This window comes from Phoenix dactylifera, chromosome 1 (genome assembly GCF_009389715.1).
Source record: "Phoenix dactylifera cultivar Barhee BC4 chromosome 1, palm_55x_up_171113_PBpolish2nd_filt_p, whole genome shotgun sequence".
Lineage (NCBI taxonomy): Eukaryota > Viridiplantae > Streptophyta > Magnoliopsida > Arecales > Arecaceae > Phoenix > Phoenix dactylifera.
Window position 1 is genome coordinate 5247279 of NC_052392.1, and position 23284 is coordinate 5270562.

A 23284-nucleotide genomic window follows, 5' to 3' on the forward strand; every position below is an offset into this window, starting at 1 on the left:
AAAAAAAAAAAAACGTCGAACGCCCCTGCCCTGATCTGTGACCCCTTCTTCCGTTCCTTCCTCTCCTCTGTCCGTAGCGTGCTCCGGTCGCGCCGGCGCCGCCCCGATCGCAGCCACAAGCACCGCTGCGAATCGCCTCTCTCCCTCTCTCTCTCTCTCTCCTCTCCTATTTTGTCCATGGTTGCCTGCCATTATCTTCGCTGTTGTGTGCTTTTGGTCTGTCTTTTTGTGTTGCCCACCACCGGTTCGATCGTAGGTCTCGCTGCCTGATTGTCCGAAAGTCGAGGAGAAGCCTAGAAGGTGAGTTTATGTTCTTCTTTTTTGAACTCTAGAAGGATTTAAAGGAACCATGAAGGTAAAACATTGGTGGTTCTTGAACTAATTACTATCTAAACAAGCGCATATATGTAAAGCATGTTTGTTTGCATATTTTACATAAAACTTTCCAAAGTAATTAACATGTGCATGTACATTACATCATTAAAGGCCATTCTGTGAGACAATCAAATAATAGCATTTATATCTCTATCCCTGTTTCAGGTTGAGAAAGTGCCATATAATCACTTGAATGATCCCTTTTTTATTGTTCTGCTTACATAATCCCGTGAACAACTTTTATTTTCATTTTTTTTTGGTTGTTAACAACTTTATTTTCATTAGTGTAAATACTTTGTTTTACTTTTGTCTGTGTGCAGATAAATTGAAGCAATGTTAGGAGTGATACAGAAGTTTGTTCTTGCATCCATGATCATGTGGGTGGCTCCAATTGCAATACTATATGGATTTAATTATCATATTTTTCTTGGTATTCTTGCTTGTCCAGCTATGATTTCTGTGTTAATTATTACTTCTACTGGCATTCTTCCCTTCTCATCAGGTTTATATTCTTATCCCTTCTCATCAGGTTTATGAAAAGGCCACATACATATAGTTCAGTTATGTGTTTTTGTATTTTGAAAATGCCTTCAAGTTCCCACTTCAGACTTTATTGACCATCTTTTTCCTATTGCCATGTGATGGCTTGATCAAAAGTATGGAATTCTACCATCCACTAGGATTTTTGTAATTTAGCTTTATGAGACTAGTCAATTTAAATCAAATTATTGGCAGCTGTCTATCCCTAATAGTGGCCCTCCATATTCTTAAGCAAAGATCAAGATAACAACTTCTCTCATACATGACTGATGATATGTCCTGCATCATAGTGTTAAAGGGGTACGGAAGGCCATCATGATGCCCCTTGTTGTTTATATTGGTGTGATATGTTATAGCAGAGTTGCAAAGTGATGCAACCACACCTAGCTGGCTTATGATTTATAAATTTTGTTCAACAGTGAAGGATGATTTTTTGTTTTTTCGTCTGAGACTGGATTTCTGTTCAAATATACAATATAAAGGTTAAGAAAACACTTGAACCAAGGAAATGTTTACATAATGTGCTTTAGAAAGTGATATCACATTCTTAAAGAGTGATGCCCAACCGTCTTCTCTAAAAATTTTGAATAAGTGCTTCTATGGTGGAAAGCTAAGTTCATTGCATTGAGAATATCTTGAGATTGACGTTGTAGAGATTGACATAAATCATATATCATTCCCATGATTTCCTCCATAAGATGCAATATCAAGACAAATTCAAAAAATGTCATTGCATCAAAAGCTGCATTAGCATTCCCTAGTAAGGAATATGTTGACCTACATAAGTTATTTTCTTCAAAATAGAACAAGTTGCATTAAACATGTTTCAAAAGCTGCAAATAAAATTCATATGAGAGCCCCATCAAGTGTCTTCTGTAAAGTACCAATTTGGTTAAGTTCCCTATCATGCTCAATTTCATCCTTGAGCAACTTCCATGACATGTGCATGAATCATGGTGTAGCAACAATATTGACAGTAGATGTCAATTTATAGAACTGATGGATATGAATGACTTCTCTGGAAGCAGCAAGCAGTGGTAACTGCAAAAAATGTGCCCTAAAATACGCATAATATGCATAAGGGCATTCTGTTATAAATAAGGCATGTAACTCATTCCACTTACCACACGTTACTGGTACAATTATATGTTTGTGCTCGGATATTTTTGGTACATAAATTATGTTGAGATAAAATTGCACATGTTGCATTTTCCAAAGTTAAAGCGTAGTATTTGCAAGATGGATAAGATCACAAAAGCACCCACATACAAATCCTTTTTTTATCAACAAATCTTGGAACAAGGTCATTTGCTCTCTTTTAGATTCGTCCTGTGCTTCATTAACAATAATAAAAAATTTGTCATGGTCAATTTTCTCGAACTGTACTCCAGACTTCTTTGGTGAAAATATGCCAAATCTCCTCTTGGGGCTTTTTGACAAAAAAGAAAAGAAAAGCATCTACACATATCCAAGGGTATAGAAAAAGACCTATTGGATTAGCCTCGAGGGAACCTGACATGATCCATGTTACTTCACCCATAATTCTAGGCCCATTTAGCAATAATAGACATTAAACCTCTACCAAGAAGAAGGGCAAGATATGTTCCTAACTGTAACCTCCCATTATTTTGCATCTTAGGGTTTGTGAAATCAGCTGCAAAGAGATCAATGAGAGCCATATAAATTAAAATTCCAGTAGAGGCAGCATCGAAAATACCCTCAACAATGAAGGCAGCCGAGCTATTTTCATTATAGTTGGATGATAGTGCAATGCCTAATGAAATTCCAGTTGGAGCTGTGAGAGAGAAAAAGACTGCCATGATCATAGCTGCCTTTGCTCTGAACTTTGCCTACAAGGAAACAATTTTGATAGAAGTCTTGATACATCAATAGCATTACTAATATGATATAATCTTTATGGTTATGCCAATTTAAATGTTCTTGTATCATTTTCAAAATGTAGCACCTAGAGGTATTAATTCTTTTTTATTTTGAATTTTCTCTTTTCTAGTCATGCCATTGACAATGTTTATGTGGGTGCATGAGAGAAATAGAGAAATTTCCAATTGAAACAATTGAGGGGGGAAGGAAGGTGCTGAGGAGCTTTGTGGAAGGCAAGTTTTATAAAAAAATGAAGGTGAATTTTCAAATATACCTTTTACCATTTAAATGTGAAAGAAGTTATCCATTTGTTTAGTGGTTTATAACTCTGACTGAAGCAAATAATCATAAAACCTGATTTTATGTTAACAAAGGTTTTTATAAGTTTTCTTGTAACTTTTGGAATCTTGTGATTTATTAGTTTTAGCAAAAGAAAAAGTTCTGTGAAATGCTAATAAATAAGTGTTTTCAAATTCACTTTAGGTTTTGTCTAAAACTACTTCAGTAAATATCTAACAACCAAACAGCCCTTAGGTGCAATTTCATAAAAGCATATCCAGGAACCCTAGTCATATAACTTGAAAATTTGGATGGATGGTGTGGATTTGGTCATGAGCTGCTCTACTTAATGGCACATTTACTTACATTGGCTATCATTAATGATCTGGCTTTTAGTTGGTTTAGCTGATAGTTTGAGTCCTCTAAGAGACTATGGGGACAAACAGTCAAATTTTAAGTTGGTTGATTTGTTCCGTCTGCCAATCTCTGGGAAGTACAAAACAATGAGCAATTGCATTAACCAATGAAACAATAATGTTTCGAATGTTGCTGGATGCAATAAGTTACTCCAGGACCTTATAACAAAATCAAGGTCTTCTATTTGAAGAAATAATTTATCTCAACCAAAAAAAAAAAGAACAACTTATCAACAAGGTTTCAAATGCCGGTCTCTGCCAACCAGTAGATCCTGTACCTAGCTAGTACAGATGCATGGCATGGATGAGCATGACACCTATTAATTTTTTTCTAATGAAAAAAAAAATTAAAATGATCCTTGATCCTGTATCTAAGTTAAAAATATTTTTTTTTTAATTTCAATGCAGTATGTCATGTTCCATCTTAACATGAAGACATGCAAGCAGCCAGCAAACCCACTGGTTACTGCTTTAACCTTTGATTGTTTATGACACATTAATTCTCCCAAGTATATGAAAGTATATGATACAACTCTATCAGCATTATGAAAAGGCCTGCTACTCTAACAATACTTCTTTCAGAAATGTACTTCTTTCAGAAATGTAACAGATTTACATGTTGATCAAAAAAATGGAGGAGTGCGAGACCAGCAGCCCAAACATCATCATCTAATACAGATTCTTCAGGAGAATGACTAATACCTCCTCGACAGCGAACAAACAACATGCCAACCTGCTTTTATACGATGAGCCAGTCAAACATGGGGGAAAAGACCATTAAATTGTTAAGTATAGTGCATGAGGTATCTGACCTTCGTTAAATGAGACATTGCCATAGCATCGTGTCCTGCTCCACTCATTAGGATAGGCACGTCACTGTGAATGTCACCTAGCATCTTCCCCAGAGCTGAACTTGTTGCGTGTTTTAGCTGCAGACTTAATCCCGAGTCACAGTGGGCTGCCTCTGCATTATGCTAAAATGATAAATGTGTCATATAGTTTATCCAGTAAAGGTATCAATACTGAAATTTGAATAGAAGACTGTAGTCCGACTGTAGTCCCACACCTTATGCTCAATGGTACAATTAACCATCCTCTCCTCACATTTTCGATAAACCTGGTTAGAAAATTCAGATACCACTAATTCTCTTGCCTCATCATCTATTGCTCTTATATCCACAGTAAAATTTACCTGCAAAATGTTTTTTTTAAAAGAAATATATAAACAAGCATGAGGAAGTAACCAAATAACATGGTCCGATTCGTGGAATATTTTCTTTTATGCAAAACAGCCGCATGGTGAACCAATACCTGGCCAGGAATGACATTGCTTGCACTTGGCCAGCAAGATATCTCTCCAACTGTGCACACCAATCCTGCAAAAGATTCCTTTCCGAAGAATCCACAATGTTCATCATAAGCCAAGAACTTATCAGGATATTTACAAAGAGACTCCACAGTTACAACAAGTTCAGCAGCAGCAGCCATTGGATCTTGGCGCATTAACATTGGAACTGTGCCAGCATGCCCTTGGGCACCACTTACTTCAACCTAGAGAGTGACTGCAGGTAAACTCAGTGGCTTCTTTAAGGCATTCTGATAAAGATCTAAACTTATGGATTACTTAAAGAATCATCTTGCAAAGCTCAAGTATTTACTCTTTAAAAAACAAAAATACATGCTGCTGTAATAGGCATCATTCAACCTTTAATGCATCTTCGGGAAAATAATTAGATTCTTATCTGGCATTGATTTTTTAATCGTAAAAACCAGTTACCGGGCTCACAATCCAATATGAATCCAGGGGGAAGAATTTCTACACTCATGTTGAGATAATATATCTCAAGAGGCAGGAAAGTCGTAAATTCAGTTGAGTGTCATAACCTGCACTTAGTGTCTTTTGACAGGGAAACCTAAAGCCGAGTGCTGATGCTCATGGCTGATGTAAGCAGAACACTTTGTTTTTTTGGATCCCATTAGTATAATTTCATGTTTAAATCTTCAGAATTTTTGAGTCAGGATACCAGAATCTGGAAAACTGAAATGTCCAGTTAATTATCCTCTCCAGTTTGGCGAAGCATAGATTCATGTGCTGAAAGTCTTTAAGCATAGATTTATGTGTTGAAAATCCTCATCCAAAATCCATGTGATTTAGCTAAGGGAATGGTTCTTCCATTTAGCTAAGAAATTTCAGAAACCACCATTACTAACAGAAATAACATGATCTTCCAGATGACTTTGATTCTTCCTGGGAATTTTGGAACAAAAGCCAAAGACTGTTCTCACTTTTCGAAACTCTTGTCCATCGTATGCCATTATAATCAACTCCTCCACATTAAGAGTGGCGCAAATGTCGAGATCTGTGCAGCTTGCTGGTCATCTATTTTTGAAAAAAAAATGTAATTTTTTAGTATGCTAGTATCTTTTTTCATGTTACCATTGCTGCACATTGTGCAAACTGTAAGTTTACCCAAAACATTAATTATTTCAATTTTAAAACATCCAAAAGATTATCCTGATATATCAGCTAGCTGCTAGTGTTTTATACCAGTTTCTAAATATCCATGAAGGCTGCATATTTATCCAGAAGCAACCGCTCCAGTTTAATAATAGTTACTCATGAAAGCAATTTCAAATGCAACAATTCCCACTACAGAGATAACAATTATCTAAGAAATGATCTAATTATCAATTTCACATTCTTAGGATGCTATAACTTTGCATTCGACACATTTATATCCAAAGCAATGTTTTAATAAATGCCCTAGAAATTGCTTGCTACTACTAGCTATAACAAATAGTTATGTTTCTATAGCTTTCCATATGATAGGATGTGCTATGCTTACAGACCTTTAATCTTGTCTGTCCAGCAATCCCTTTCACAACACCAAGGGGGTAACCAAGTGTTTCCAGTACAGGTCCTTGTTCAATGTGCACCTATGCCATATCATGGGTTATAAGCATATTTAGTTTTTGTCAAGGTCAACAGGAACAGCCATATTAGAAGTATCATACCTCAACATAACCCCAGACTGATCTTGGTTCATACTTGACCCAAACAAGGCTTTCATCAGTAGCATCAAAAGAATTTTCTCTAAGAACATCTTGCACTGTAATGCCGCTGTATACGTTCCATCTATTAAACAAACAGGAAGAAATAATCTAGCATATGGAATGAGATGGTGATGTTTAGAAAAACAACCTTTTATCAGATATTTGTAATGTTGTTGGAGGTAGAATACCAGCTATAGCAGCACTTCCTAGAAAGGTAGATTGAAACCTAACGCCCTCCTCATCGCTGAATGCGATAACCTGAAAGTTGTCCGCAGAGTTACAGCAATAAGAATTAATAAGAATCGCGTGGGGTAAGATTTATAACGTTTCAACATTTCAAACATCAGATCAAGCATCAAAATAAAAGAAACAGGGTGGACATGAACATTTGTCTATTATTTACGGAATGGTGGGACCCAAAATCCTGTATGGCACCTGCCAGTGAAGCTTTCAAGGGTTACGTTGGAATCTGGTCATGTGACCACCATTGCATGCAATAAGTCTGGCCTCAAGACATAAAGCAAATGCTTCAAAATCAAGGGGAAAAAACTATAGACTGATCTAATCTATCATTTATGTAGCCAGAACAATGGAGATTGGCAGGGGGCGGAAAACAGAGGTTGGCTGGACAATCTGGAATCAAGAAAGTAAAGTGGCAAGTAATTGCTTCCAAATCAAGAGACTGATTGATAGATGTCTGTTGCCCAAGGTGACAAGCCAAGAGGGGGGGTGAATTGGTTTCTTCTTTACTTTAGTGCTTTTAAAACTTTCTTAGTTAACTGCGATGGATGCTTACTTAGGTTATTAGAGTGAGTTAAACTAATGCAAGAATAGAAAGTAAAGCAAGAGAGAATGAAAGCACAAACACAATCCAAACACAACAATATATAGTGGTTCGGTGCTCTCCTTAGCACCTACGTCCACTCCCCAAGCGTACCCTTGGGAATTCACTATAATCTCGCGGATTACAGTTGGATTGTTTTCCGGGCTCACAATCCAAAAACCTTGTTGGTTTTACGGGATCACCAACGAACCTATACAACTTTGGTTTTCCGGGTTCACCAAAAACCTTGTTGGTTTTGCGGGCTTACCAACGAACCTTTACAACTTTGGTTTTCCGGGTTTACCAAAAACCTTTGTTGGTTTTGCGGGCTCACCAACGAACCTTTACACAGTTTTCAAACAAATGAAAAGAAAAGATTTAAACTCCTAAATGAGCATATAGAACAATATGAGCAATGAAGAAGAGTTAGAAAGAAATTATCGCTTTGAAGTCGCTTGGCTCTTCTTTGTCAAGGAAGCTTCACTCTTCAATGGGGGAAGGAGCTCTTGATGCCTCTTTGAATCTGCTCAATCCCTTTCTTTGATTTTTGAATGAAGCTCTTGATGAAGAAGATTAGGGCTCTTTGGTTTTCTTATGTATGCTTTGATTTCCCACTCAAAAGTTATTTATTCTGATGAATAGTGCCCTTTTAAATAGTTTTCAACCTTCCTTGGACAAGCCCCATTGGTCAGATTTGAAAAACTAGCCGTTACATGCCTTGGGAAGGACAAAAAGTACATCTGCAGAACTAGCCGTTACTGTTCAGCCCGTGTTTGGGTCGGCTCAACCTGTCCTTGGGTCGACCCAACTTGGCCTTGGGTCGACTCAAACTTGGGTCGACTCAAACATTCCTTGGGTCGACCCTCTCAGAGAACACAGAAACATGAATTTCAAACTTCCTTCACTTGGGTCGACCCAACCATTCTTTGGGTCGACTCAAAGTTCACTTGGGTCGACTCAACTTCTTCTTGGGTCGACCCTCTCAGTAATTTCAGAGAGCCATTTTCTGTCTGTCTTTCTGTCTTCCATTTGGGTCGACCCTCTCAGGGTTTGGGTCGACTCAAAGTTCACTTGGGTCGACTCAACTTCTTCTTGGGTCGACCCTCTCAGTAATTTCAGAGAACCATTTTCTGTCTGTCTTGCCTTTGGGTCGACCCTCTCAGGGTTTGGGTCGACTCAAGCTTGGGTCGACTCAACCACTGTGTGGGTCGACCCTCTCAGTAAATCCAGAGAGCATTTTTCCTTTGCATTTTGAGGTTCTTTGGAGGTTGGGTCGACTCATGCCTACCTTGGGTCGACCCAACTCACTGTTCATTTGTGCTGTTTTTGCATGAGTGCGCCAGATGATTCCTTTAAGTCCCGGGGTTGACCCAATCAACCTATGGGTCGACTCAATTCACACTTTGCTGCATTCTCAAGATTAGATCCATCCAAATGAACAAGACCATATATATATTTTCAATTAAACAAATATACTGAGAGTAATGAACTTATAAATGAAGTATCAATTTAACTTATAGCAAGCTCTAGATAATTGCTTGTTAATCATCAAAATAACACTATCATCCTCAATCTCCCCCTTTTTGATGATTACAAAATAAAGAGTATAAGCCTATTGATACTTGTCTTTAAAATCAGTTTATAAAAGGGATTGAATTTCTGAATTTCAGCTTTTCATATATATAAGTGAAATCTCCCCCTATATTATTCAAAATTTGCCAATTTGACTTTTTGAATGGCTCCCCCTTTCATTTATAATTCATTAGCAATGAAACTTCAAAAATTTGAGATAAAATATGAGTTTCAGCTTATGTATCGGGGTGAGAGAGGAGCGTGCCAAATTTTGAATTTATATGTGCCAAATTCTGAATTATGATAGAAATTTTTGATTTGATGGTTTTCATTGTTACAAATTGCTCCCCCTTAGATATATAAGCTCTCTTATATGATTTTCAATTTGTTTGCCCATTTATTTCTCTTTTTTTTTCTTTTCATAACTTCTTTACTCACTCTTTCTCACAAAATTAATATTTTTGTTTTTTAAACACTATCTTTGCTTCTCCCAAAATCAATACTCTTTCTTTTCTCGAAGTGAATACTCTATCTTTTCTTCTCCCCCTTTATATACTCTTTTCTTCTCGTTTCCTTTATATACTCTTTCCTTCTCTTCTCCCCCTTTTTGTTATCATCAAAAAACATATATATGGGAAAAGATGCAATAAAGAACAAACTTCAGACTTCATTGATCAAAATAGGAACATTTTCATACAATAATGCCCAAAATAAAGATAAGTACAATGTTCCTCAATCAAGATTTAAAGATATAAGGCAAAAGCAAAATACATATGAGAAAAAGCAAGATACATATGAGAACTAGATTTCTAGCCTAGGCTCTAAACATAGATACTAAGATCAGCCTAGGGGGAATCTAATGGCTGGGATCTAGTCCTCATCCTCCTAGCATACGTGGCGAGGGGAGGTCGAGCCTGGTGAGACTGAGTCTGGCGTGGAGCACGTCGAGCTGGATGACTTTGTGCCGATATCTCTGACTCAGCAGCCTGTGGCACAGATGGTCCATGTGTCTCCCTCTCTCTCCGGAGTGCTCCAATCTGCTGCCTCAGATCACTGATATCAGCAGACATGACATCCAACCGGGCGTCTAATCGGCTCGTGAGCCCGTCAGTAATAGTCCTCGCCTGAGCTGACATGAGCTCTGTCATCCTGCTCCAGAAGTCATCCGTATCTGTCGGAGGAGCAGATGACGATGGTCCAGCCTCTGAGGGTGCAGTAGGATGATCCATAGGCTCCTCATCCTCACCCTCTGGTGCCTCTCCCTCTGGTGCTTCACCCTGAATGCCTGCACCAGTATGTATCCACTGCCCGTTCACTTTCTCATAACCCATGCGTATGAGTGACCGTGCAGTGTACGTGTCTGTGGGTTGCAGATTCTTGAATGCTTCCTCCTCGAGAGGTAACCCGTGCTGACGGAAGATCAATGTAAGTATCATGCCATAAGGCAATGATACCCTGTTGCTGCTTATTACCTTTCTCATTTGCCTCAATATCATGGCCGGAAGATTTAGGGGAATCCCCCTAATCATGCACTCCATAACTGCAAGATCTCGTTCTGAGATGAGATCGAATCTCCCGGTCTTCGGAAATAAAATTCTATTTATCATATTAAGCAACAACCTCATCTCGGCGGAAAGAGAACTAGCTATTACCTTCTGAGAGAAATCGAAGTTCTCATTTTCCATGATCAGCTGAAGAGCTCTCATTTTGTTATCTGATCTTTCCGGAATAGCTCCCGTGCAAGGTAGGTGTAGAAGCTCACTCAAGCTCTCCTCGGATACACGGATCCGAACCCCTCTAACATCTGAAACAAGCCCTCCCATACCAGTCTTGAGGAAGGCGTAGAATTCTTGGACTAACCCGGGGTATATCACCACATCAAGGGAGCAAAGATACTCCCATCCTTGTCTTTGGATCCATTCCCAAATTCGAAATCCTTCTTGGTTGAAAAACTCCGAATGGATCCTTCTTCCGGTAGTAACCGGCCTCCCCGCAAATCTTGCAAGGAGCACTGAGGGGGAAGGAGGAGGAGGGACCTCCGCACGTGCCTCACGCGGTGGAGACACGGGAGAAGGCTCGGTAGGGCGCCTTTCCTCTTGTTGGACTCGGCTCACTCTTCCGGATCTTTTGGCTACGGCTCGTTTGGGACCCATTTCTCCAAGATCTTAAAGAAATCTACTGTTTGGAGGAGTCTAGTGGAGATTGGAGAGTGGGGACAAGGATTTTCGGAAGAAGACAAAGGGCAAACAGTGCCCTAGATGAGCTCTCGGGCCCCCTTTTAACAGTGGGGTCCCGACGTTGGGTCGACTCAAGAATTTTCTTGGGTCGACTCAACGTTGGGTCGACCCTTGTTCTGGGTTGGGTCGACCCAAGTGCAGAACTTGGTTTTCTCTCCCTTTTTGCTTCTAAAAAGTTTTCCTCGCTTTTAATCCTTATAAGCTCCTTATGGGACATTGATACATGAGTGAGAAATTTATAGACAACAAATTTGACTCATGTTTCATGGGATTTTTGAAGTTAGAAGAATGTATCATGAGACTACTAACTTCCTTTCATATTCATTCAATAAAAGGATCACATATACCTAATTCCCTTCTGAGCATACAGAATCTATCTTCACTCAGTGGTTTTGTGAATATATCGGCCAATTGTTTTTCCGTGCATATATGCTCAATGCATACATTTCCATTTTGCACATGATCCCTAATGAAATGGTACCTTATTTCTATGTGTTTGGCCTTAGAGTGCTGAACTGGATTTTTAGTGAGATTGATAGCACTCGTATTGTCACACTTAATAGGAATATTTTCTAGTTTAACACCATAGTCCTCTAGTTGTTGCTTGAGCCATAATACTTGAGCACAACAGCTACCAGCAGCTATGTATTCAGCTTCGGCTGTGGATAGTGCTACTGAATTCTGCTTTTTACTAAACCATGATACTAAATTGTTTCCTAAGAATTGGCATGTGCCACTTGTGCTCTTTCTATCTAATTTGCATCCGGCAAAATCTGCATCTGAGTATGCGAGCAAATCTAGACATGAGTCTCTCGAGTACCATAATCCAATGGTGGTGGTTCCTCTTAAATATCTAAGGATCCTCTTAACTGCACTTAAATGTGACTCCTTAGGATCCGATTGATATCTAGCACATATCCCTACACTAAATACAATGTCGGGTCTACTAGCCGTAAGATAGAGCAAGGATCCAATTAGTCCTCTATAGAGCTTAATATCTACACTTTTCCCTTTTTCATCCTTGTCTAGCTTATTGGTGGGATTCATTGGAGTGCCAATTTCCTTATGATTTTCATTACCAAACTTCTTCAGTATTTCCCTTGTATACTTAGTTTGATGAATGAAAATACCTTCTTTGGTTTGTTTGATTTGTAATCCTAAAAAGAAGCTTAATTCTCCCATCAAACTCATCTCAAATTCTCCATGCATTAAATCAGCAAATTCTTTGCATAGAGTATCGTTAGTGGCACCAAAGATTATGTCATCTACATATATTTGTACCACTAGTAGATTTTTGTCCTTTCTTTTGAGAAATAGAGTTTTATCTACATTTCCTCTACAAAAGTCATTATCAATGAGAAACTTACTTAGTCTATCATACCAAGCCCTAGGTGCTTGCTTTAATCCATATAATGCCTTATGCAATTTAAACACATGATTTGGTAATTCATGATTTTCAAATCCTGGAGGTTGTTCTACATATACTTCCTCTTCAATAATACCATTTAAAAATGCACTCTTCACATCCATTTGATATAATTTAAAGTCCATAAAGCATGCAAATGCTAGAAGTAATCTTATAGCTTCTAATCTAGCTACAGGAGCAAACGTCTCATCATAATCTATTCCTTCTTCCTGATTGTATCCTTTAGCTACAAGTCTAGCCTTATTTCTTATAACTACTCCATTTTCATCTAATTTATTTCTAAATACCCATTTTGTTCCAATTACTGAATTATGCTTTGGTCTTTCAGTTAATGTCCATACATTACTTCTTTTAAATTGATTTAATTCCTCTTGCATGGCATTTATCCAGTTAGTATCTTTTTCAGCTTCTTCATAAGTTTTAGGTTCTAATTGTGAAACAAAAGCAAGATAATCATTTAAATTCCTAAGAGAAGATCGAGTTCTTACCCCTTGAGATGGATCACCAATAATTAAGTCTTTGGGATGTCCATGTGCATACCTCCATTCTTTTGGCACGTCTTGGGGTTGTGGTGGCAGGCAATCTTCTCCCTTATCTTGATTTGGCACGTCATCTATATTCAACTTTTCAAAGTCTATAATTCCTGTATCATCATCAACAATACTTTCTTTCCTAGCAGACTCACTATCAGACTCATCAAATATAATATTGACCGACTCTTCCACTACTAAGGTTCTTTTGTTGAATACTCTGTATGCCTTGCTAGATGTGGAGTATCCTAAGAAGATACCTTCATCTGACTTGGCATCAAATTTACTTAAGTCCTCCTTGCCATTATTTAAGATAAAACATCTACATCCAAATACTTTAAAATATTTTGCAGTTGGTTTCCTATTGTTCCAAAGTTCATAAGGAGTTTTCTTAGTTATAGGTCGTATTAAGACTCGATTTAGAATATGGCAAGAAGTGTTTATAGCTTCAGCCCAAAAGTACTTTGGAAGATTTGACTCGCACAACATTGTGCGTGCCATTTCTGCCAATGTCCTATTTTTCCTTTCAACAATCCCATTTTGTTGAGGCGTTCTAGGTGCTGAAAATTGATGTGATATTCCATTTTTAGTGCAGAATTCCTCGAAGTGTTGATTTTCAAATTCCGTGCCATGATCACTTCGAATTGCTACCAATGTGAGTTTCTTTTCATTTATGATTTTATTGTATAGTTTCAAAAATTCTGAAAATGCTTCATTCTTATGTGCCAAAAATAAAACCCATGTGTACCTTGAAAAATCATCTACAATAACTAGTCCATACTTCTTCCCTCCTAGACTTGTAGTTCTAGTAGGTCCAAATAAATCCATATGTATGAGTTCAAATGGTCTAGTTGTTGAGACTACATTTTTCGATTTGAAGGATGACTTAGTTTGTTTTCCCAATGAACATGGTCCACATATTTTGTCTTTTTCAAAAGTCAATTTTGGCACATCTTTTATTAACTCCTTCTTAACTAGTTTTGATATTAATTCCATACTAGCATGTCCTAGTCTTCGATGCCAAAGCCAACTAGTTTCATTTTTCTTTTCTTCATTAGTAATTAAGCATAAACCATTTTTCTTGCCTAATTCTTGAAGATCTACTAAATAAATATTCCTTTGCCTTTGTCCTACAAGTACAATACTATTATCTTTAGGATTTGTGATTATACATACAGATGCTTCAAATGTAACTTTAAATCCTTTATCACAAAACTGACTTATGCTAAGAAGATTATGTTTCAAACCTTTAACTAATAAGACATTTTCTATAAAAACAGATGGAGCAATGAAAATTTTACCCTTTCCAATGATATACCCTTTACCATTGTCTCCATAGGTTACTACTCCACCATTCTTTGGTTCCAAGGTGACAAATTGATCTTCGTCACCAGTCATGTGTCTTGAACACCCGCTATCTAGATACCAACGTTTTTCAACTTTGTCAGCTGCAAGACACACCTGCAATCAAAATCAAGAAGAAACTTTAGGTACCCAAACTAAGTTGGGTCCTTTAGGGTTAGTACTCCATGTTCCTTTTGGAACCCAAACTTTTTTGAATTTTATCTTTTGATTATTACTTGATTTGTTTTGACTAGACTTTCTAAAGTTACATTCATATGCTCTATGTCCTAACTTATTGCAATAATAACAAGTAATATTTTCATTTTTAGCTTTTACAAAAATATTCTTTAATAATTTTTGTTTCCTATTTGTTTTATATCCTAAACCGGCCTTATCATATACAGCTTTTTGGCTATCAAGAATCAAATTTAATTTGGTAGAACTAAGAGTAAATTTATCTACCAAAGTTTTATATTTTTCAGCATCTTCTTTTAACTTAATATTTTCAGCAATTAAGTTCTTGGTTTCATTTTCAAGTTTCCTACTTAATGTTTCGTAGTTATGAGACAGTTTTATCTTATCTTTAATGAGAGATTGATTTTCTTCTTTTAGAGCTTTGTTTTTATTAATTACCTTTTTATGTTCTTCCATGAGTTCTAAAAATGCATCATGTAATTCATCAACAGTAAAATCGCAGTCAAGTTCAGAATCTACCTCATCGTCATTGGCCATATGACATATTTGGGCCGTGTCTTGATGATCTTCATCCTCCGAACTTGATTCCTCACTCTCACTCCAATCGGCCATAAAATTCTTCTTTTTCAATTTTCTTGCCATCCACTTCAAATCTGGGCAATCTATCTTATAATGCCCGGGTTTGTTACACTCATAGCAAATGGGAGTTTCTTTCTCCTTTTCTTTGTCCTTACCCTTTTCTTTGCTTGAGTTACCTTTAATGAAGGGCTTCTTCTTATGGAATCTATTCTTACCTCTCATGAATTTTCTGAATTTTCTCCCAAGCACTGCCATCCCTTCTTCATCAATATCTTCATCATCATTTGAATCTTCCGATTCAGTTTGTTGTCTAGGGGTGGTAGTCTTTAGGGCAATAGGCTTTCTCCTCTTGACCTCATCTTCTGAATTTTGCCTCATTGTCAACTCATAGGTCATGAGTGATCCTAGAAGCTCCTCTAACTGCAGTGTGTTGAGGTCCTTTGCTTCTTGAATAGCGGTTACCTTGGCCTCCCAATTCCTTGGTAGAGACCTGAGAATTTTACGCACCAAATCAGAGTTAGAATAAGACTTTCCTAAACTCTTAAGCCCATTTATAATATCAGTAAAACGAGTAAACATATCAGTTATGGACTCAGTAGATTCCATTTTAAACAGTTCATACTTGTGTACTAATATGTTTATCTTAGACTCCTTAACTTGATTGGTCCCTTCATGTGTGACCTCAAGTCTATCCCAAATTTCTTTGGCGGTGGTGCAAGTGGATATTCTATTAAATTCATTTACATCTAAAGAGCAGTAAAGTATATTTACAGCTTTTGCATTTAACTGTGCTAATCTTCTATCATTTTCATTCCAATCCATTTCTGGTTTGGGTATGATAGTGCCCTCTATGTTAAGTGTGGGTGTGTGAGGTCCTCTAGTGATGATTTGCCATAGTTCATAATCTGAAGCTTGAATGAATATCCTCATTCTGGCTTTCCAATATGTGTAGTTTGTGCCATTAAATAGAGGAGGTCTATTTGTGGATTGTCCCTCACTCATTGCACATCCCACTTGGGTTGTCATGATCTTTAACTCTTGATTGTTAGATCAATGAGTACTATTAGAGCACCTGGCTCTGATACCACTTGTTGCCCAAGGTGACAAGCCAAGAGGGGGGGTGAATTGGTTTCTTCTTTACTTTAGTGCTTTTAAAACTTTCTTAGTTAACTGCGATGGATGCTTACTTAGGTTATTAGAGTGAGTTAAACTAATGCAAGAATAGAAAGTAAAGCAAGAGAGAATGAAAGCACAAACACAATCCAAACACAACAATATATAGTGGTTCGGTGCTCTCCTTAGCACCTACGTCCACTCCCCAAGCGTACCCTTGGGAATTCACTATAATCTCGCGGATTACAGTTGGATTGTTTTCCGGGCTCACAATCCAAAAACCTTGTTGGTTTTACGGGATCACCAACGAACCTATACAACTTTGGTTTTTCGGGTTCACCAAAAACCTTGTTGGTTTTGCGGGCTTACCAACGAACCTTTACAACTTTGGTTTTCCGGGTTTACCAAAAACCTTTGTTGGTTTTGCGGGCTCACCAACGAACCTTTACACAGTTTTCAAACAAATGAAAAGAAAAGATTTAAACTCCTAAATAAGCATATAGAACAATATGAGCAATGAAGAAGAGTTAGAAAGAAATTATCGCTTTGAAGTCGCTTGGCTCTTCTTTGTCAAGGAAGCTTCACTCTTCAATGGGGGAAGGAGCTCTTGATGCCTCTTTGAATCTGCTCAATCCCTTTCTTTGATTTTTGAATGAAGCTCTTGATGAAGAAGATTAGGGCTCTTTGGTTTTCTTATGTATGCTTTGATTTCCCACTCAAAAGTTATTTATTCTGATGAATAGTGCCCTTTTAAATAGTTTTCAACCTTCCTTGGACAAGCCCCATTGGTCAGATTTGAAAAACTAGCCGTTACATGCCTTGGGAAGGACAAAAAGTACATCTGCAGAACTAGCCGTTACTGTTCAGCCCGTGTTTGGGTCGGCTCAACCTGTCCTTGGGTCGACCCAACTTGGCCTTGGGTCGACTCAAACATTCCTTGGGTCGACCTTCTCAGAGAACACAGAAACATGAATTTCAAACTTCCTTCACTTGGGTCGACCCAACCATTCTTTGGGTCGACTCAAAGTTCACTTGGGTCGACTCAACTTCTTCTTGGGTCGACCCTCTCAGTAATTTCAGAGAGCCATTTTCTGTCTGTCTTTCTGTCTTCCATTTGGGTCGACCCTCTCAGGGTTTGGGTCGACTCAAAGTTCACTTGAGTCGACTCAACTTCTTCTTGGGTCGACCCTCTCAGTAATTTCAGAGAACCATTTTCTGTCTGTCTTGCCTTTGGGTCGACCCTCTCAGGGTTTGGGTCGACTCAAGCTTGGGTCGACTCAACCACTGTGTGGGTCGACCCTCTCAGTAAATCCAGAGAGCATTTTTCCTTTGCATTTTGAGGTTCTTTGGAGGTTGGGTCGACTCATGCCTACCTTGGGTCGACCCAACTCACTGTTCATTTGTGCTGTTTTTGCATGAGTGTGCCAGATGATTCCTTTAAGTCCCGGGGTTGACCCAATCAACCTATGGGTCGACTCAATTCACACTTTGCTGCATTCTCAAGATTAGATCCATCCAAATGAACAAGACCATATATATATTTTCAATTAAACAAATATACTGAGAGTAATGAACTTATAAATGAAGTATCAATTTAACTTATAGCAAGCTCTAGATAATTGCTTGTTAATCATCAAAATAACACTATCATCCTCAATGTCAATAATAAGAGCCTAGCCCTTTGATCAACTTAATGTGGCTGCCCAAGATCAACTTGTTACCCTTTATGTTGAAAAGTTCCAAATAATTGTTGGAGAAAAGTATTGCTGTTGTATTCATACTGGGAATAGTTTGTACCATAACCACCTATTACCTTTCCCACTAGCTCTATGCATCAATCAACTAATAATCTACCTGACAATAGAAGGAGAGGAGATAATATCTTCCATTCAGGCAGTCCCTTCAAAATCTGCAGTAACACAATTTGTCGAATTTCCATACCCTTCAAAATGCATGCAACAAGAATTTCCGCAAGGTTCTAGTACTGTTTCAAGTTTTAGAATAATTGTTAGGTCTTAGACATAAGATCCTAGATAAGTACACTAAGTTTTCCTATGGAAATTTGTCTTTCTTTCATTCTTTCTTCCTTTCCCACTCCTTGCTCTGTTTTTCCACTTCCTAAACATGTATGTCCTGAACTATTCACTCATCTTGCTCATAAAGTCCAAACGCATAAAACTCAGGAGAAGGCGAAAAAGATTGATAATTGAATTCAGAGAATGCAGCTGTGCTCTCTCTCAAGCTAAAAACCATTCATATTATCATGTACAAAGCCATCTAAAGTTTAAGGCAATCATATAAATTCATGTTATCTATAACTTGGTCACTTGGTCATATCATAAACATGTTGTCCCAAGGAAAGAACAGTTAAGAATTATGCAGAGATCATTAGCAACACATTCTGCATAAGTCTGATTGACGGCCATATATAAGTTATCATCAAAATCAATGATTAACTACATAAGAGTGATCACTAAAATGAAAAATGTGTTTCTTACATCCAAGGAGGATTGTGAAAAATGGAGTGTACCAGTTTTGAGTCAGTCTGGGCTGGGATCATGTCACTAAGCAATCCATATCTGATTCATATAAAAAAACAGGCCATTTTTTTGATCCAGTTGTTAGTGGGCAAAGTAATTCACAGGATGGCTGTGGATTAGAAGCAGGTAAATCCAATACAATTGCAGGCTCAAATGTTGGGATGCTAAGTCCTGATATCTGGTTAATATAGACTAAAAGATGTGTCACTTGAGTTTGCACTTTATTTACAAAAAAAAAAAAAAGAGGAGTAAAAACACTAACCTCTACTGGCCTATAAAGTTTCTCCAACTTCCCTTTGACCTTCAAAACCTTCAAAGCAGAGATTGCACAAACTATACCCAATGACCCATCATACTTTCCAGCATCAACAACAGTGTCCTGTTTAGACCACAAATTGTTAAGGCTACATGAACCAAGTTATCTTGATTAGAAAGATCAATCTTGAGACATTACCAAATGAGATCCAATTAATAACGTCTCTGCAGTTGCATTAATTGCATTGGTTCGACCATGTAGGTTGCCCATTTGGTCCACCCACCTGAAGGTCAACATACGTTTTCAATCAATTACATTGAAATAATTCATGGAAGAAAGATGAAAAACAAACATACGTTTTCAACCCAGCATCCTGCATCCAGCTCATAATAAGATCTGTAGCTCTTATAGAGCCTGGACTTAAGAATGTTCTTTCAAGATAACCATCAGCATCAGATATCTGTACAGAATGACCAAAGTAGCCATTAGGAGGGAAAGAATGTTTCTTGAAGCACCAATATAACAAATTAGAAATTCATACCATCAAGCTTAGTAAGAATATTGCACAAAAAAGTGAGTACTCAGTATTACACAATAAGAGTGTAATCCAAATAACAAGAAATTTTAAGTCAACTAGTTCCGAAATGCCTGATATATTTTTGCAAACAAAAAACTGTAAATGAGAGACAAGGTGGACTGTAGACAGATAGACTTAAATCTTCATTAGAGTTTCTAGCCCCTCAATTATTTAAACTCAGATTATTGGTTCTTTGGATCTGTAATGCATGGTCAAGCTTCATATTTTTCAGTTTCTTCTCTTGGTGCTTACATAGTTTTGCATCTGATAACACAACAACTTTGGCTCACAATTTTACTTTCCAGGACTTTAGTACTGAGAAAAATGATCATACCTCGCACCAACTCAATCATGCTTCTCTTGCATTTAGAATGAGGCTAGTATTTGAAATTTTCATTCTAATCGACGCCCTCGATGATTTTTTTCTCAAGAAAAAAAAAAGAAAATCCTTCCCCAGGATTTAAATGAGTTTATTAGGAAAAAATACTTAAACCTTGTTGGTTTCTCTAAAGATCCAAGTCTTTGTGCCTGCAACCAGACATCCTCAGGAAAATTATGGCGGTGCTATCAGCCAAAGATTTAAATTGAAACTTAGCAAGCATTCCTAAAATAGTTAGCATATCTCCTTTATAAGCTTAGACTATTACTGCTTGGATGTCATTTCTAATACCTCAAACATGCATCATGGAATTGAACACCTGAGTAACTATCATGTTATGATCCTACATGAGCAAGAATGAGACCCTGAATTCAGTACAACTAAAACTAAATTTAAGATGCTTAAACAGGATCCGATTTCCGTGCAAGATTTTCACAGGGAAAACCACTTAAGCACTTAAAAACCAAGATGTGTTCCAATTAAGCAGCCATGAAAACCTTCAATAAACTCTTAAAACCATTACCCAAAATCAAAATTGTGACACCTAAATATAATAATCAATGCATTGAGAAGCCTTGAGAGCAACTCAGTGGAACAAAGATATTCTTCACTAAGCTACTCTAGCAGCATGTATGTTGTACAAGTACTAAACATTGCTAGATCAACAAGAAATTTTATGCATGTGGTTGCATCAGATTAGCACTCTTTGGGTCCAGCACCTTGTCATTGCCCCCAGAATGTCCAAAGTTCACAGGCACTTTTCACACAAAACCTAAATTAAAAAAAAAAATCCTGTAAATGTGATGATCATTTTGTCTTCCAGTCTTATATCCCGAGGACATGATAAAGTATTTACCATTAAGCTGCCAATATAATGTGAAAACTGAAACAAAAAAAATAAAAAGAGAAAGAAAGCAAGCAAAAATTTAGCCTTCCCTGTACATATAAACAGAAAAAATATGTTATTTTACTAATAATCATATAGCCAAAAAAATAATATTTCTAGTAACAGTATTAGTAAAATTATATTAATTTCGATATTTCAGAAGCTATATTTATACCATACACTGGCATTCGTGACCCACAAGAAGTAATTTCCGTATTATCATACATTTCACCAACATCTATTTTCTTATCCATTCATGTAGCTTATAAAGGGCCCTACCTAATCAAAATGTTCTGCTCCATAAACTAGTTCATATTAATTCAAAAAAGAAATGATTAACCATCATAAGGCTACAGGAGCATGTTAAAAATTTGAAGTTTATGAACCTATAAAAAATTAATTAAAATCAAAATTAATGCATACCCCTTCTCAAAGTTTCAAAGGTAGCTACCATACTCATCTAGCAAAAAAACAAAATTTCTAAGAACCATCTTTATCCAAGTTCTCTTGTTCAACATTGAACCAACATCAAGCAATACCAAGATTCTTAGAAAAAAAATTGTGAAAAACAGAAAAAATACAGTAAGATTTCACACCACGGGATTCAATAACTGATTACAATCTAATATCTCCATCTTATATAAAACAGAAAAAAGAAAAATTGGACAAAAACGTAATGGTTTTCCGAACCTTTCCTAGCTGATTAATTCTAGACACTGCCTCGTCCCTCAGAATCTCTCGAAACAGCTCGTCTCCTCCATCTTCTCCACTTCCCACCTCCAAACCTTCTTACAGCGAAATCTTTCTCGTATGATTAAGATAATGGGAAAAATCGCATAAAATTTGGGGGGAAATCCAAGAAAGCACTGAGCAAGTACCCGAGATTAAAAGGGATGCGAGAAGGATCGAAACAGAGAAAATTAGAGCTTTGCGGTCATCAACAAGGGAGAAAGGTGAGAGCTTTGGGGGAAGCGAAGCCATGGCCCCTGCTCCACTGTGCACCGCCACGAAGAGATCATGCGTCGGGGGAAAAAATGTAGACCAAGATTTCGTGTTTCCCATGTTCCGTCAGACCACATTATGGTATACACTCAGTGATAAGCCCTACCCGCTTGATCAGTAATGGGACGTAGAAAACAATAATTTCTCTTAACTAAAATAAACCTGAGGTGCACGTTATTGCCTTCCGTAATAAACTGCACCTCTCTCGAAGCTGGCTTGCAAAAGGGCGCATAGATATTTATATGCGGACACTCGATCGGCCTCTTGCGATTCCGGAGGCGAATCGCAACCGCCAGATGGTCTCGACTGCCGTGATGTGGACGGCAGATTGGAAGGTCGCAGAGTAAATTATATGCCGCAGGAGTGGAAGATGAGGAAATTATATGCGTAGGAACAGTGGGGACGGAGGAATCTCAGCGAACAAATAAAATATTATGCGATAGATTCTACGGCGACGTGACTCGTGCCAGAGATTGGTATGGGATCAATTGATTACGTTAGGCCATAAAATGTTAATTATGTTCATGGACCCTTTAGATGGTGGGTGAATATACATGGAATCAAGGAAAGGATGATAGAATGCATGCATGCTTGGACAGCATGTTGGATGTATATGTGAATAAAAGATTAAGAATCCAGTGTGTTGGCAAAAGCATAAGAACAAGAATCCAATGGTGCACTGTAATGTTGCATTGGTGACAAAGATTCAAATAGCTTTATGGTCATGGACTCCGAGTGGGACTAAGCTAGCCAACATGGCGGTGATCCGGAAAATACCGTGCATAAAATCAAATTTTATAGGTTAAATGCATGCATGTGACATTTGATCAAGTATAGGGATATTATTGAGGTTGGAGCTATAAATTTTATGTAAAGAAGGTGAAAAATTTGTATTGAACATATGATTTGAACTGCCTTATTCTATTCGTAGCAATGATGTGCTTTATATACAAGTTGAGCTCGAGATATAGTAGAATACAATAATAAAATTTATGATTATAGAAAAATATTAAGGATTAGATATAGTATAATATAATAGCAAATTTTTATAATTTGATACAAATACTAATTTTGAATATGACAATCAGATCCTATAAATTTTGAAGATTGATCTGAGATATTATACCAAAATTATCCATGCAATATATGGCAACTATGATATAATATCAACATTGTGCATGCAATATGTGGCAATTATGATTTTCAATATCGTATATACTATAATAGGCGAGGTTGTGTATGATTCTAAGCTATAATAAAGGGGAAGGGGGTGCTTGAGT

At 37.4% G+C, this 23284-nt stretch overlaps 1 protein-coding gene and 1 long non-coding RNA gene across 4 annotated transcripts; one reads left to right on the forward strand and one right to left on the reverse strand.

Moving 5' to 3' along the window:
• The first annotated feature begins 8 nt into the window (after positions 1-8).
• Positions 9-3874, forward strand: LOC113463648. Its single transcript, XR_003388304.2, has 2 exons — positions 9-300; positions 696-3874. It is a non-coding gene; the product is annotated as an uncharacterized LOC113463648 (long non-coding RNA).
• Positions 3868-22102, reverse strand: LOC103721080 (allantoate deiminase 2). 3 transcript variants are annotated; one of them, XM_026810017.2, is made up of 12 exons: positions 21881-22102; positions 21693-21787; positions 19517-19620; positions 19359-19443; positions 19167-19283; positions 6694-6803; positions 6507-6612; positions 6342-6428; positions 4803-5042; positions 4558-4683; positions 4304-4465; positions 3868-4224 (listed from the first exon to the last, which is right to left on the reverse strand). In XM_026810017.2, the coding sequence occupies exons 1-12, from the start codon at positions 22062-22064 to the stop codon at positions 4087-4089; spliced, it is 1554 nt and encodes a 517-aa protein (XP_026665818.2). In that variant the 5' UTR covers positions 22065-22102; the 3' UTR covers positions 3868-4086. The 3 variants fall into 3 exon arrangements, 2 of the variants coding, with proteins under 2 accessions (XP_026665818.2, XP_038980554.1); XR_005511016.1 differs by having other exon boundaries at positions 3930-4224; positions 4304-4455; XM_039124626.1 differs by lacking the exons at positions 6342-6428; positions 6507-6612; positions 6694-6803.
• Positions 22103-23284: the final 1182 nt, after the last annotated feature.

Coding starts and splice junctions, on each gene's coding strand:
- LOC103721080 (XM_026810017.2), bottom strand. CDS start 22,064: ATGGGAAACACGAAATCTTGGTCTACATTTTTTCCCCCGACGCATGAT. Junction 6,429..6,506: donor CAGTCTGGGGTTATGTTGAG/GTATGATACTTC, acceptor GATATGGCATAG/GTGCACATTGAACAAGGACC. Junction 4,684..4,802: donor GCAATGTCATTCCTGGCCAG/GTATTGGTTCAC, acceptor AACATTTTGCAG/GTAAATTTTACTGTGGATAT.